Below are 16,972 nucleotides of genomic sequence, written 5' to 3'. Positions count from 1 at the left end.
AATTTAGCTCTCTATTCGTTTAGAGTCTATTGTGTCATTGTACTGTACGAGCCACGTAAAACGCCTGGTCCCTTTATGAGGGCCAGGTTGATAGCTCTTTTGATGGGTTTCTCATGCATGGGTCACCATTTCACATTATATGACAGCATTAATCCCACTGCAGCTGACTCCAACGGTTGGCATCTGACCATAGGTGGTGAGCAGCCAATGTACAGAGACGACCTGGTGGGAGAACTTTGCCCAAAACAATGCTTTCCACTAGACAGTGCCTTTCCAAGCCCATTGAATCTCTTCTTTTAGGGAGTGAGCTGTACAGAATTTTTTTAAAAAAAAGAGTAACAAAGAGGTGGGAAGAACCCCAGAAATAAGGCATGAAACAGAAGCCAAGAATAACCAGAAACCATGGGCAAATGAAGCCTCAACTAGACGAGCACCATGTAGTAAGGGAGGAGAAGTTCCTTGGTGTTGTCAGAACAGTGGAAGCAGAGAGGAGGGAGAAAGAGTTCCTATAATGGAGACATCAGCGCAGGGGAGCAGTGGATGTCTGATGCTGAGGGAGAGACAAGACGGCTGAGTCCCGAGGGTAGTGCTGGGTCCTGAGCCTCCGCAAAGCTTGGCTACACACGGCTGAGAATATTTCCTTCTTTTACTTCCTGTGTATCATTAATCCCCACTCACCAAGGGAACCCAGATGCAGCTCAACTCCTTGTAGCCTTAGACAGCTTAACTCACACAGATACAAGGCATCTGGTAACTCTGAACAAAGACCACTTGTCGCATTTGCAAAATGACGGTCCTAAATGCTAGAACACTCACTTGGTGCTTAAGACTCAGACCTCAGCCTTGAGAATATTCATTCAATAAATCTTTGAATTGATCCCCCAATGGCTCCAGGCACTGGAGATACAGCAGTGAACAAAACAGACAAAAATCTCCCTTTCATAGAGCTTATGTCATAGGGTTGTTTGTACAGAAACGCTGAATTCCAAGGAGACTCTCCAGGCCAGTCAACTCATGGAGTGGTAACTCTTCCAAGAAACAGCAGGAAGTAACAAAGCATCTTGGGATAGAGCCCCTGGCTCTGGTGATGTTTTATATGCACATCTTGTTGAACAGAGGGAACCAGAAATGTTAAACACCTACAAGGTACCCACTTGTGCCTATTATCGAGCAATTATCTCATCTACCCCAAATTTGCCCTTCTATACCTAGCTTTGTGGAGCTGAGGTTAGGACTTTGCAAAGTACATTTCTCTTCTGCCCCCCACACCCCAACTCCCTGCTAGATTCCACCAATGGGAGGAGTCGAGGGAGAATAGATGGAAGGCAGAAGGAGGAAAGAAGGACATGCTATTGGCTTGCTATTCATGTCAGTGTCAACCCAGTGAAGGGCTTTCCCCCGACAGCAGCAGTTGGCTCCAGGCTCCGAGGACGAGTCACCTGCTTACATGTCTGTGGAGGTACCAGCTCCAGCTGGACGGAGGTCCCTTCACAGAGATCTGCACCTCAATTCCCTAGGCATCTCCTCTGAGCCCCCGAAGCACCAGCACTGGAAAGCGGTGCCCTCTGAGCTTCTAGTTTCTGCAAACCCCAATCCCTTTCTCTGCTGTCCCTGCCCTGAGGGTTATACCTCCATGCTACCTCTGTGTTTCCTTTCTGCTTTTTCAGTCCTCTCAAAGGTGTTTGAGCAATTCTCTCTATTAAATTCTGTTAAAACACCTCATACACTTCTGTTTTTCTGACTAGACCTGATTGGCACATCGACCATAAAATAGTCACTTTCCTACCAGTGGGGTTTTTACCTTCGAATGGGAATTTCTCACAGTAATCTCCCTAACATCCATCTGGGGACCAGTATATCCCTTCTTTGGCACTCTCCTGCTGCAGAAGCTCCCTGATACACAACTGACCTCCCTGATACAAAAACATAGAAACTGTTGTTCAGTAAGAATTGGGCAGGTCTTTGTCCCTGGTTCTTGGGAGGTAACCTCTAAATACTTGGAATTTCCCCAGTAACAGGAACGTCATTGTTATTCATGGTGGGTCCCCTGAACCACACCGGAGTCTATGCTAACAGGATGACTCAGGATGGGGCTCAGTCACACCAGAAAGACCAACCATGTGATTAAAGGGTTAAGGCTTTGAGCCACATTCCTGACATCCAGGGAGAGGAGGGGGACTAGACATGGAGTTCAGTCATGTGGCCAGTGATTAAGTCAATCCTGCCTGTGTCATAAAACCCCAGTAAAAGCTCTGGACACCAAAGATCAAGTGCGCGTCCCTGGTTGGCAGTTCTACATCGCTGTGCAGGGAGGTGAGGCATCCTTCAGACATGGAAGCTCTGTGCTCAGGACCCTCCCAGACTTTGCCCTGTGTATCTCTTCACTCGATCCGTCTTGATTTACGTTCTTTACAGAAAACCGTAATTGTAAGTCTGGAGCATTCTTGAGTTCTGTGAGTCATTCTACTGAGTTATTGAACCTGAAGGGAGAGTGAGGATCCTCTGAGTCTGTCACCATTTGGTCTGAAGTGCACGTGGCCAGGGACCACCTGAGCTTGTGGCTGGTGTCTGAAGCTAGGGTAGTTTTGTGGCGACTTGCCCTTAACCTATGAAGTCACTCTAACTTTGGGTTGTTGGTGTCAGAATTGCATGGCAGGCGCTTTCTACTTTCAAAACAGCTAGCAGACTATTAGGGCTTTTGCTAATTATACTGAACCCACATGAGCAATACATCCTCTAAATGGTCCATCTAATTTCTCACACCAAAAATCATGAGGCTAATCTGAGTGGTTTTTAACATATAATATTAATATGCAATGATCTGAGTCTCTTACACTGATGAAAATGGTGGATTCAATTAAGCAGTGATTGCCGAGAGCAAAATTCACCGTAGTTACAATGTCATAAATACACAGCATTAATGGATTATTATGCAGCAGCTTCTAGCTCAGATCATATTAAAAATTTTCTCCAAAAATCCACAGTCCCTAGCCCATTTTAGAATGTATCCTCCTTTTAGTTTTACACATTTAGCCTTCTCAAAATCACCATGAAGAAGAGATTGGCAGGTTTCTGGGAGAAGCAGCACTGGCCCGTACAGGTGTAAGCAAGAGTGAAGGGAAACAGAAAATAAGGTCACCTGTGCAGTAGGCGTGGCCGATCTCCTTCATCTGCCGGCTTGTCCTGGTGGTTAAGATTTCAATCAGCGCGTCTTCATTTGTCCCCGTGCCCTAAGAAGAAAAAGGAAATCTATTTTTAGAACACTTCAAAAAACTTAGTTTCACTCATTTCAATCTTAATATCTTGGTTTACACAGATGAACAGGTTTTAGTAAATCAACGTAAGGTCCTATATAGCTCTAAACTGGTTCTCGAATTTCCCTTACATTTTAGTGTTAAAATACCATGAATCATCTGAAGTTAACTGACATCAAAATTTTAAAGAAAATGTCCAACTCTAGAGAAAAACTCCATCGAGTAGTTCAAGGAAAAAACAGTATCAAGGGAAAGCCTATGTCATTCAGGATCAGAAGTAAGAATTCAAACATTATTACAATTAGAAAGGACTCTGCAATTCTCTCGAATTAGTTCATCCTTGTACCAATGCACTGGGTTGGTCAGCATGTATGATTCCCTTCATCCAGGGAGATCTTTTAAAGCCTCAATAATGTATGTCATGAGTGCACAGTTGGTTTGCAGACTAGTTATTCCTGAGTCCTGGTTTATATTGAGGTCACTGACTCACACTGTGACTCCAAGAAAAGCCATTTACACTAGGACTTGATCAAATAAGGCCAATATAGCTCACGGACAGAGGCTGAAATCTTTTATCTTCCTTGATTGGTAACAGAGCCCCCATTTTCAAGCTTAGTGTGTCTCTACCCAAATAAAGACCAGGAGATTATCATACTAAGTGAAGTAAGCCAGAAAGGGAAAGAAAAATACCATATGATATCACTTATATGTGGCGTCTAAAAGAAATGACACAAATGAACTCATTTACAAAACAGAAACAGACTCACAGACATAGAAAACAAACTTACGGTTACTGGGGGAAAAGGGGGCAGGGGTGGAGGGATAAATTGAGAGTTCAGGATTAGCAGACACTAACTACTATATATAAAACAGATAAACAATAAGGTCCTATTGTATAATAGGGAGCTATATTCAATACCTTGTAATGGCCTATAATAAAAAAGAATATGAAAAGGACTATATGTTTATTTGTATGTGTGTGGCTGAGACTATGCTATACACAGAAATTAACCCCACATTGTAAACTGACTATTCTTCAATAAAATAGAAAGAAAGATACAATGGCTGGATGCTGAGCTGCCATCTAGCCGAGAAGTGTTATCTGTAGGCTGGAGGTGGCTGAGTCTCTGACAATGGTGGTGCCATGACACCCAGCTCTGGACTGCTTACTTTGGAGTTCTTTTGCCTAAGAGAGAGTGAATCTAATTCAGTCAGTCATAAAGCCTTCTTTGAAAAAGAAGAAGTTCCACAGTCACCAGCCTGTGCTAAGAGTCCCAGCCTGCCCTTCCTAACAGCCTGCCCTGAAGATTTTAGATCTGCCTGGTCAGCCTCATAATTGTGTAACCAATTCCTTGCAATAATCCCTCACTCTCTGTCTCCTGCCTACTGGGTCTGCTTCTTGGGGGAACCCTGACTGATACAGATAGAATTTTAAACAGCCGCAGAGACAGACAGGAGACAGACCACGCTGGGAGATGTCGGTCATGATAAGGAGTTCGGATTTTAAGCAGTCAAAGCTTAAGGAGAAATCTGAGATTTCTGCCAGTGAAGAGTACAAGCTGATTCTAAAAATAAATTTATAGAAATAAGTTTGGCTGTTCTAAATAATTTTGGCTACTCTATGGTGAATGGATTTGAAATGGGCAAAAATAGAGGCAAAGAGACCAGTTCAGAGGACATGGATGTGGTCCAGTTAGGAGATGAGAGTGGTTGAGCTAGAAGGATAGCAGTGGATTCGGGGAGACGTGCACACACTTTTGATAGATTCTGAAGTAGAGCTGATGGGCTTGCTGACACATTTGGGAGTTTTGAAGCATGAGAGAAAGCAAGGGATGAAGGCGAGTTCTAGGTTTTTGGCCCAAGCAATGGGGTTAAAGATGGTGCTTTACTCTCAATGACAACAAAATAAGAGAACCTAACACCTCAGGTCAGAAAAAAAAAACCAAAACAAAAACCAGCAAAAATAGGATATGACAATATCCTTTCAGGCCAGGAACGTGTGGGCTTAAGGTTCTGGGGCTGCTTCCCTTTCAGGGTTGTTCTACTGACTGGAGAGCACAGAGTCTCCAAATCGATCCCATTTCCACCGATATCTCAAGTGTGCCCTGGCAGAAAGTCACTCTTTTTGATAATCAAATCCTGGGCAGAAACGGCTTGTGTAGGGCTCCTACCTTCATGGATTTCTTCAGCTGTTTTGCATCAAACACTGCCGGTGGTGTCACGAGGGCCACCATGAGATTCTTCAACTCACCAGAGAGGTCACCCTTCAGGTCATCTTTCAGTTCCTAAAACAAAGAAAACCCAAAGACAAGAGCATGAAATAGTTCTCCTTTCTCTTCCTCCAAAGTCACCTAGTGAAAGATGAACGTGCCTGTGTGAATTCAGACAAAAGCACATCCATCCACAGGAGATAAACAGAAATGGTGAAAATATTTCTATGGATATTAATTTACATTTTACAATTGCTTCCAAAAAGTTCTGTTTTATAGAAGGCTTTCTGAGGGAAAACCAATGGAGGAGGGTCTATGCATGCCACAGGTAGGAGCTGTGTATTCGAATTCATTTCCTGGGCCCTTGACACTCTGCTCTCCACACTAGGGCTGGGGTGAGGGAGAAGAAGGGGAGGGGGAGCCCCGCAATTCACACTGAGCTTCACTGGAAGGTGCTCTGTTTCTGTCTTGTTTCTCAGTGACTCCTAAAGAGCTTCAAAGAGGAAGGGAAGGGAAGACAGCACACGAGTGTGTTGTCTTGCTCAGAAGCTTGGCAATTCATTTAAGTTGAACACTGTTTACTGTGTGCCTGCTCTGTGCCAGGCACTTAAAAGTGAGTTAGACACAGTCGTTACCCCTAGGACATTATGCCCTAATGGGAGAAACAGAAGTAGTCAAAGACAAAATTTCAACACAATACGTTAAGTATCTGAGAAAGGAACACCGAGAAGGACATCTTAATGGAGCCTGGGAGCTTGGAGAACACTGCTGGATGGTGCCCCAGCTCTCTTGGGTGGTCCCCACACACTCTCAGTTCTGGACCCGATGCTCTGATTGGCCTGTGTTTCCACTCTTTCCCCTATACAGTTCATTAGTCCCAGCAGCTAAAATAATCTTTCAAATATATAAATAAGATAATAGCATTTCCTTTCTTACAAAATTCCAATTGTTCCCTATTATTCTTAGAATAAAATCTAAACTCTGTACCAAGACCGCAAGGCCCAGTGTGTTCTAAGCCTCTCTTCAGTCTCAGCTCTTCCCTCTGCCTCCCTTTACTGTCTGCACTCCTGCCATACGGGAACTTTTTCTGTTTCCTAAGTGTTCCCAGCTTGTTTTGGCCTCATGGCTTTTGCATTTGCTGGCCTTTCTGTCTGGAACGCTCTTCCCCGGCTCAAGCAGAGCAGACGTCTTGGTGGTGTTTAGTCTTAGTTGAGAGTAAGGACACAACCTCTCACTCTCGTCTCCTCACCACGTGATCTAAAGGAGCCATCACCATTCTCTAGCATATCACCCATTTTAATTCTTCCACAGCACTTACCAATATCTGAATTTATTTTACTTATATATTTACTATTTTTCTAATAGAATGTTAGGTCCATTGGAAAGAAAAGAGGATCTTTTTATTCTAGTGAATCGCCACTGTCTAGGGTATCTCCCGACACAGAGTAGTAACCAACCCCTGACACAGAGTAGTTTATTATTGAACAAGTAAACTGCATGGAAAAGACACACAAAATGTTCTTAAATAGCTTTTGTATAGCTTCTGGTACTTAGTATGTTTTCATTCACTGAATGAATTAAAAAAAATCTGTAATTACATAAACACATTGAAGTTGGAAGACAAAGAACATCTAAGACAGGGTTTATCAGATGATTGATCAGATAACTCTTTGCTGTGGAGGATGGTCTTGTGACTTGTAGGAAGTTTAGCAGATTCCCTGACCTCCACCCACCAGATACCAGAAACATCCCTCTCTCTCCCATCAGTTGTGATAATCGAAACATTTGGAGTCATTGCCAAATATCCCCAGGGGAGCAAAATCATTCCCTCTGAGTTTAGAGCCACTGATCCAAGGCAACCCTCCTTACTCAACAGATGAAGGTACTGAGGCCCCGCAAGATCAAATAACACGCCCAAGGTCATTCAGCCAGTGAAGGGCAAAACTTAAGACTCCTATTCCAGGCTGTCAACTAGATACACAAGGGCTTTTCTGTTACACTTGGCCTGAAACAAAAGATCCGTGGGCATAATCATGGGGGAGCCGCCATGATCCATCAGTGATTAGCTCTTTACTGCCTGTTATGTTAACAGAATCGTACCTTTCCATAGGCTGCTTGGTATTCCTTCACAATCAGCTGCCGCTGTGCATTCGACCGTTCAGCCAGAATGCTGATGAGCATGTTCTCATCCGTTCCTATGTGAAAGAAAAATAATTTTATTCATCGTCAACCCAAATATGCTTAATAACTGTCATGAACAAAAGTACAATGATTAATGGTCTGAAACAAATGCAGAGAGGAGGGCATTTTAATTTTTAATTTCCAGATCTTCCCAGGTTGGCATCTTTATTTCCTTGATTGCCTGGGTTTTGCAAAAGAAAATGAACTTTATTTGGATAGTCTGGGGGGCAGAAAACAATCATTGCCCAACATTCCTACCCGTATCAGACGAGGGAGTAGTACAAAGAACACGTTGCTTTTGAAGTAGGTTTTTTCATCCTTATGAGGGTAAGTTACTATCTTATCACCTTTTATTTCTCTCTTATCTCCATATTTGACATCAGAATCATTTATTTCCTAGAAAAAAGGAACTGACATTTGTTGAGAATCTACCACATACTAAGTACCTTTTATTCACTGTCATAGTTAATAATATTCACAGGGGTCCTGGACAGTAGGCATGATTAAGCCATCCTAAAGGAAAAGATACTAACACCTAGAGAACTTCTCTCATTTGCCAAAGCATGCAGCTTTTAAGTGGTGCAGCATGCACCTGAACCCAGATCGCTGCCTCCAAAGCCTTATTTCTATCACTGGTCCACACCCCCTTCAGGCATTTCACATCCATATACTTAACCACCTGTGGTAAGCACAAGTATAAGGCTGATGCTGGCTTGCCTATAAACGACCTCCAGGTCACTATTTTCTTGGTAATTATAGTATTACGATAATGTGGGAAGTGGAGAGTAGTAAATTAAGAGTATGGGATTAACAGTTACACACTACAATATATAAAATAGACACACAACAAGGACCTACTGTACAGCACAGAGAACTATATTTAATATCTTGTAATAACCTATCCTGGAAAAGAATTGAAAAAAAGAGAAGTAGACATACATATGTGTATGCGTATAACTGAATCACTTTGCTATACACCTGGAACCAGTATGAAGGAAAAAAGGCAATGCAGGAAGCTGTGTCTGCTCCTGCGTGGCAGAGGACAGCCCCGAAGCTGGGGGCTGCGAGCTGACTTGTGCGCCTCGGGCTTGCATGACTAGCACGGTATGAAAGATTAGTTGGAACTCAAGGCTCAGTTTCCCTGTGTTGCGGTAACTCACAGACACCTTGGCTCCACAGGCCCGTGGCAGTGGTACACACTCTACATGAAAGATGGCACAAAAGAAACTGTACGTGATTAGCCGCTGGGCCTCCCAGTGAAAGATGCTGCCCCACTGTGTCTCTGGCCTTGTATTCTTCTACGGAGTTAAGTAAACACAGAATCTGATTAAACCCTTGTTGTGCCCTGTGAGTATGATCATCAGCTTGGACCTTAATGGCACCTGGGTTGGTGCACAGCTAGACACCTCCAACTACAAGCATCTCAAACTCAGTCTGCTCCGGGTTGGATTCATTCTGTTTCTTCTCTAACTTGTCTTTCACTGTGTTCCCTCATCAATGTCACTGCTATAAATGTAGTCATCCAGCCAAAAATCCTGGGAGTCATCCTATACCTCATTCTTTCCCTTACTCTCTACATGGTAGCAACCATCTGCATCTCTTGAATCTGTTCTCTCCTCCTTCACTGTGCACTCATCATATTTTACCTAGAAACTTCAGTAGCCTCCTAACTTGACCTCTTTATCATTCATACTGTATATTACTGCCTCAGTAAATGTTTTTTCTAAGCAAAAATTTTAAAATGCGTCTGATTATGTCATTCCCTTGGTTGAAACTCTAAAGATTCTCTGTAACATTCAGGATGAAGTTTGAGCCCCTTGGCTTGTACACCAACCAGTTCATTAGGCTCTAACTCCTGCCTCATGTCTCTGTTCTAACTTCCCAGCCCCTTCCCTGTGTCTCTATACCCTGTGCCCCTAGACTCCAGACGTTAACTAACTACCCACAGTTACATGTAGGTTGTATGCCAGGCAGTTTCTCCTCGCTTATTCTTGCACATGCTCATCACCAGAAACCAAACCAAGCTGCCTCATGGTTCAGAGACTGGATCTGACACATGCCTAAGGCCAAGGCCACCATGACACCTGGTTCTGGTGCTGGGAGTGGTGCTCACAAACAAAAATCTCCTCCTCAAAGTGGGCCTGCAAACCAAAACACAAAAATTCACAGAGAAATATAATGTTAAGGGAGAAAGACAAGCAATAGACTTTGGAGACCATTAATTCATTCAATTTGCCATTAACTGCATGGAAAAGTCTACTCAACACTGTGTATAAATAGGGAATCAAAGAGATTAATAAAGAAATAACTTTTACTTAAAAATAGAAAAAAACCTTAAATAGGCAGAAATAAAGTAATATTACACTGATAACTCTAATAGTATAATTCATAAAACTTGACAAACTGACCCTAAAATTCATAGGGGAGGGCAAAGAGCCAAGAAGGCTCCTGCCTTACTAGACACCAAGTAGCAGTATTAAATTATAGTGGAAATTATGACAACGTGGTATTGAGACAAGGAAAGGCACGTAGACCAAGGTGGGTGTAACACAGGGCAGAAAAATAAAACTTATAAAAGAAAGGTGGCATTACAAATCAGCGTGGAAAGGATGACCTCTTCAATAAACTGCACTGGGACAATTACATAGCCACATGTGATAAAATAGAATTAGATTTAAGCACCCTGCACAAACATTAATTTCAGGCAGATTAAAGATCTCAATGTGAAAAAAAGTAAGACTGTAAAACTTTGAGTAGAAAATACAGGAGAATATCTTTATGAGCTCATTATAGAAAAGACACAGTAAATATAAATCATTACAAAGATACTGGTAAACAATTTCACTAAAGTTTAAAACTTCTATGCAATAAAATTGACTACAACCTATGTTAAATGAAAACCACAGACTGGGAAAAGATATTTTCATAGCTGGTAATTAAAAGTTTTGTATCCAGAATTTATTTAAAACAAAATTTGCCAAGTAAGAAAAAGACAACCCAACTGAAAAACAAAAAAATATATGAAGAAGTAATACATGGAAAAGGTAGCAGATAAACAAGAAAGGATGCTTCACTGCATCAGTATGGGGGATGGGGAGGAGAGAGGAAGCAAACAGATACAGAATGAGATACAATTGTAGACCCTCTCAATTGGAAAAACTAAACAGGACAATCACAGTAAGTATTGATGAGAACACAGAGCAAGAAGTCTCATATATTGCTGGTAGGGATGCTAATTCATATATTCATTTGAGAGAGCAGTTTTGGCAAGACTTCTGGTTAATTTGGAGGTGAACATCCCCTTCAACCCAGAGAGTCCAACCATTACATTCTAGAGAGATGTTAGCAAATGCGTACTAGGCTTAAGCACGACTATTCAATGCAGTGTTTTTATATTGTAATAGAAAAGAATTGTAGGCAATTTAAATGTCCCATCAATATTCCCATCTTATGATGCAATAATTCAATAGACTACTCTGCAGTTAAAATGAATGAACTAAAGCTAAACATATCAACAAGCATATATCTCCAAAACATAATGTTAAGGGATAAAAAATAAGCTGCAGAAGAATATGTACAGTATGATTCCAATTTATACTGTATGAGACCCTGCAAAACAAAATGTGCACACATATGGAGTTCCGAGCTACAAGTTTCACGGGAACAAATTCTAATTTAGAAAGGCGTTTATCTCCAGGGAACAGGGTGGGAATGAGATCCCGGCAGAGTCAGCAGGGACTGTGTCTGTAATGACTTATGATGATGATGGTGATCATTGTTGGCAGCAGTGATGGTGATGGTGGTGTTTAATACTAAGTAAACATGGCAAATATTAAGATGGAATAAAACTGACTTCATGATACTTTTCCTCATTATTTCACAATTTAAAAAAGTGCTTCCAATTTCTCTCACTGAGTAAGGCGACTTGGGCAAACTGAACCTATGCATTTTTAGACTTAACGTTCCGGATTTGCTTCAACATTAAGAAAGGAATTGTAAAGCATTACTTACCGATTCCTCTGATTGCCTTACGAATAGCTTCAGCATCCACTGATGGGCTAAAACCTGGATAATCTCTCACTGTCCCTCGGTGTCCAACCTAGAAAAAAATATCTGACAGTCTCACTGGTTCAAAACGACATCTTTATTTATACTACATATGCATAATCCCCTATGCCCACTGGAAACCCATAACAAACCCATAAGTTGCACACCTTCTTATCACTTCAGGAGTAGTTCAAGAGAGTCTCTCTGCCCTGGACATGCAGGCAATGCAACAACTACCACATATACAATAGGCCTCCTTCTTTTTCTCTCTTGTATAGCAATTTGGAAACATAAAACATTCATTCTCTAGAGCAATGACTTGTGTTCATCCTGGTGATTGAAGAATACTATCTTTAAAGTGGCATCTGCATGAAAGCCATGAGAAAGTGGGAATTTCCTACCTCTGAAAGCAGCTCTTTTGCCCCTTTCTTACTTGCTCACTTATGCCCCCCTCTAATCTTAAAAGAACCTAATTATAGGAATGAGATCACTAAGCAACTGAAACTAACTTGCCTACTTTGTTGATTCTTTTCCTAGATAAAAAGAAGAATGAAGTTAGTTAAGCAGCTACAGAATGATTAACTCTCTACCTGCAACAGCCAAAACTCACAGCTGAACAGAATCTCTGGAGCTGGTCTCTGGACATGAGTCCACCTTCTCCCCAGATTGTTGGCTTTTCTGATTAAAGCACCTTTCCTTTCTATTGACACTTGCCTCTTGATTACTGGCTTTTGAGTGGCGAGCAGCTGAACCTGAGTTTGGTTAACACATCCTCTTTTTTTAAAGTGATGATTCAAAACTCTTTACTGCATCTCTCACAGAAGTAATTGTGGCTTGCAGACTTCAAGATGTTTTCATTAATGCTGACTGCTGTCCTCGGGGAATTCTACACCAGAGGACCCATAATGAAAACCTATTAGGACTGTCTGTTCTTGAGCTTTGTTTAATGGATGAACAATTGTGGCTGATAAATTCCCTTTTGAAAGCTTCACTGACACAGGTCTTCAGGAATAGCATGGAATTAAAAAATGCCACAATACTAATTTTAAGCACATAAATTAGAAACATGGCAGTAAGTTGGGAAGAATCATCCTACAGACAGAATAAAATATCTTAAAACTGCTTAAGAGAAATTGAGAAAAACTCAAGTAAACATGTACTTATATGGTATTTCCTAACTCTGAATAAAAATCTGTCTCTACAGTAACAATGTTTTCTTTCTAAACTGACTTCCCTATCCTATTACTAAATACTATTGGCTCTGTTGTCTCGCATTAAGATGGCTTCATTTGGGCTTTCCTACAGTGTTTAATATTTTTATGAAAAGACATTATCTTGTCACATTAAAGAGAATGGGAAATTAATGTTCTGGCACAGTTAAAAATGATCGTCGGCTGATTCAACAGATTAGATTGAACAACTTGTTTCAATACAATCCAACATCATTTCATCTTAAAGAGTCCAAAAGAAAAGAGTTTTGATTCTAAAAAAATTAACTACAACAAGTTAGAAACTAGTTGTGAATGCTCCTGATCTAAACCACCTGTAAGAAATCAGTCCCTTCAACATAATCTTTGGCCACTTCTCTTTCTTCAAAGCTTAGTGAATACTTTATGCATTCACACAGCCAACTGGCTTCATTTCCGTTTTACGCATCTAATGAACTGTCATGTTTATTTCATCTGTTCACCTTCCTTGTCTGGCATGTGAGAAGCAGCTTCCCAGAACTAGAGCATCTGAGTGCCTCCTGACACATTATGCATGTTAACTGAAGCCTGCATAGCAGCCTTGCTGACGGAGTTACAGTGACCCATTTCACATGTGAGACACCAAGATTTAGGAAGATTGGAGAATCCGCTAAGTCCACGTAGCTAGTTAAGAAGCGGCATCTGAGTGTGCCTGAGTGTGAAAGCAGTCATGACCATCCTGCTCATTCCTCCTCTTTCTTGAAATGTAGTCTCGCCGCCACCTGGGGTGATTCTTTTGTAAAGTAAAATTCACATTTTATGGCAAGACAAGAAAAATTTAAACCTAAAAAAAGACGTTTCTCTGCTTGGGCTCCTCTCTCCCCACTCCTGTGCTTTGTGCATCCACACGATGCATTGACCAAACCTCTCCATTGGCAGAAACATCTGCTCAGCCATAAACAGCAACATGCTCCTGGCATCAACAAGACAACTCCTTAAAAGATAACATTCCTCCTTGACCTTGTAAGGGGTCACGAGGACCCACCACTTTGTACCTGCAGATCTGGATCATGAAAACTGTCAGTGACATGTCACTTAATGTCCAGCCCTCAGTCTCAAAAAACTTACATTAACTGTGCTGTGACTTCTAACAGGTGGAGTAGTTCTCAGAGCTTTCTGAGAGGCTGCTCCCAGGTTATAATCCTCCATTCGCCTTGAACAAATTTTTCCATTTTTTTCTTAGATCAACTGATTAATTTTTCATTGACACTTTAAAATGCACATGACCAGGCCCTGCCCTAGACATCTGGCTTCACAGTCTTTAGAAATGAGATGTTAGACTCTACAAGTTTAGGAGGCTCCCCAGGTGCCTCTGGGCCAGGCAAACATGTACGCGGTTGCTTCTGAACCCAAAAAAGGCAAAACTGCAGTCAGATTCTAATTGTTCAGGAATTATGAAAACTCAGGGTTTCCATTCCAGCTGCAACCTTTTCACTGCCCTCTGCTGCCTACATGTCAAAATATGCTGACGTTCCAATTCCAATGCACAAAACTGGAAGGGTGAAATTCCCAGTCCCGTATGCAGTTTGCTACCTAATAAGAATTAAATGGGGAGAAACTATTCATTTAATTAAAAGGAATAAGCTACACACACACACACACACACACACACACACACACACACACACACACACCAGCTTGAAAAATGGCACAGGAATTATGAAGTGGAATCTTAGTGGAATCTTTTGAACTGCTTCAGTCATTCAAATAAGCAGTATTATTCATTTGATGGACGTGGTTGCCCCAAACATTCAGAAATAAATGCATGACTTACACACAAATACCTTACAGTGAAGGAAACGAATAGACTCTTTTAAACTAACACATGCCAGGCAGTGAACAAGGTGCTTCACACACATCTTCTTAAACTCTTACAATGACCTCAGCGAGGGGGATTTTATTATTTCCATTTAAAAATGGAAGAAACTGGATCTCAGAGAGATTATTTGTTTAACATAACTCTGCTGCTAAGAACAGCCCCAGCATCTGAACCCACTTGCTTGGGACTAAGATGCCCGGGCTCTCCGCCCCACCATGAGGCCTCAGGGCACTCCATGTTAGCAGTTCTCAAAGTGAGGTTCCTGGACCAGCAGCATCGGCATCACCAGGAACTTACTAGAAATGCAGGTTCTCGGGCCCCACCCAAGTCTGGAATCAACAACTCAGGGCTAAGATGCAGGATCTGCGTTTCACAAGCCCTCTAGAGGATTGTAATGCACTAACATGTTTGAGAATCACTGCACTATTTCCTTCTTAGCTGCCCAGAAAACCAAAACAAAAATGAGCAAACAAGTCACAGATTCTTTTACGGGGGTGGAGAGGAAGAATGTGACAATGAGCTCATTGTTGCAGGAATGTTGGCATTTTTACAGCCAAACAAAACTGCCTGCAGCGCCTGCTTCACTGCAGGCTTAATTCTTTGACAATTAGATTGCGAATCACTTGACTTCATTGATTTCCACGAACCTGCTACCCTAACAGAGGGTCAGCACTAGTACAAGACATCACATGAATACTCAACAAAGTCTTTTTTTTTTTAATCGTGTTTGATCAGATTTCCATCCACATCCCTTAAACACATTGTGTTGCTTTTCTTTTCTCAAAGACCTTCAGATGCCCTGAAAGGGAACATGATCCTGAAACCAGTTCGAAAATAAGTTTACAGCAAGGACTGTCTAAATAAAAAGAGGGGGAGAAATAGGAGCTCTTTACATTAATAACAGTTGCTGCTCCTCACCACGTGCTAATGTTTCCTGCGCTAGCTTGTTCAGCCCTCACAGCAAACTTACAAGGCAGAGTAGATCCCGCTCGCAGGTGACAATAAAGCCGGTGCCCAAGGCCACACGGCCAGCACGTGGTCAGCCTCATCGGTCTTTGCTCTGAATCACTAGGCTGGGTTGAGTCTTCTTCATCCCTATTTCATTTTCCCTGACTCTCTAAAGCTATCCTGTGGGTGTCAGTCATAGCACGTGATACCTTGAAGCCACTGAGGGAGCCACGCTGGGGCTGGAGAGTTGTCTGCTACCATCCCTCACAGAGGCCACTCTGTCCTGGACTCGGGAAATATCTATTTCTTCCCGAAAGTGCACTGGGTTTCCAGGAAGTTCAACATTCATACTCAGAAGGATGGATGAAAGAGAAAAAACACAAGATGCCAATCCTGTTTTCCATAATAGCTACACATGCTCCAGCACTTTCAATGGCACCAACAACCACCAGAAAGCTGGAGGTCCCCTTTAATTTTTTCTCTTTCCCTCCAAACGCAATCATCTGCAAGACCTGTTGAGATCCTCTCAGGAAAAGAATCTCCTGTGTACTTCTACCCACTGTCTTTGGCACTGCTGTCATCCGAGTCACCATCATCACTCCTCTGGACGGGGACACCTGCCCGAGTCTCCCTCCTGGCTTCCTACTATGCCCACCTCTAGACATTTCCCACACAGCAGCCAGGGATCTGTGAGAGATCGAAGTCTGGGCATGGCACTTCCCTCTGGAACACCCTCCTCTGACCTCCTACTGGATAGCAAATAAAGTCCAAGTTCCCTGCACTGTCTGCACAGCCTGCGGGGTCTGGCCCAACCTCCGTCATCACGATCACCTGGGGTCGACTGTCCCTTTGCCCATATCCCAGGCCAGTTCTCTGGAAGTCCAGCTGGTCCATGCCGATCTCTTTCTCATCTTCATGTCTTTGTTCACGCTGTTCCCTTTATCTGGAATGTTTTTCTGCCTTCAGTCTTTGATTAAAGGCCATCTCCTCCGACAGGTCTGCCCGGGGCACCTGACCTGGGAGGATCTTCTCTTGTTATTCTCTGCCTCAGCATCCTCTCCCTCTTAGGGCGCTCAGCATTCAGTAACATCTTGCACTGTTTATCTCTGTCCCCACTTCCTTGAAATTAAAGTTCCATTGGGCAGAGACCTTTCATTTTATTCACACTATATCCAACTCTTAGCCCAGTCCTTAGCCTGCAGATAAGGGCTTAATAAATACCTGTGAGTGAGTTTGCTGGAAGTAGGTGGAAGCAAGACAATGACA

General features: G+C 42.3%; 1 protein-coding gene across 3 annotated transcripts in view; it reads right to left on the bottom strand.

Moving 5' to 3' along the window:
- ANXA3 (annexin A3) overlaps positions 1-16,972 on the bottom strand; it is a 57,012-nt gene that overhangs the window by 26,449 nt on the left and 13,591 nt on the right. For all 3 annotated transcript variants that reach the window (XR_012500271.1, XM_010969287.3, XM_010969286.3), the window contains exons 3-6: positions 11,657-11,744; positions 7,565-7,659; positions 5,426-5,539; positions 3,140-3,230 (exon numbers count right to left, since the gene is read on the bottom strand). Coding sequence is in view for 2 of the 3 variants with exons in the window: in XM_010969287.3 (XP_010967589.1) it covers positions 3,140-3,230; positions 5,426-5,539; positions 7,565-7,659; positions 11,657-11,744 (388 nt within the window). In the remaining variant the exon portion in view is untranslated. The remainder of the gene's footprint in view (positions 1-3,139; positions 3,231-5,425; positions 5,540-7,564; positions 7,660-11,656; positions 11,745-16,972) is intronic.

The sequence above is a fragment of the Camelus bactrianus genome, chromosome 2, assembly GCF_048773025.1.
Source record: "Camelus bactrianus isolate YW-2024 breed Bactrian camel chromosome 2, ASM4877302v1, whole genome shotgun sequence".
Taxonomy (NCBI): Eukaryota; Metazoa; Chordata; class Mammalia; order Artiodactyla; family Camelidae; genus Camelus; species Camelus bactrianus.
This window is presented reverse-complemented; position numbering and strand designations above follow the sequence as displayed.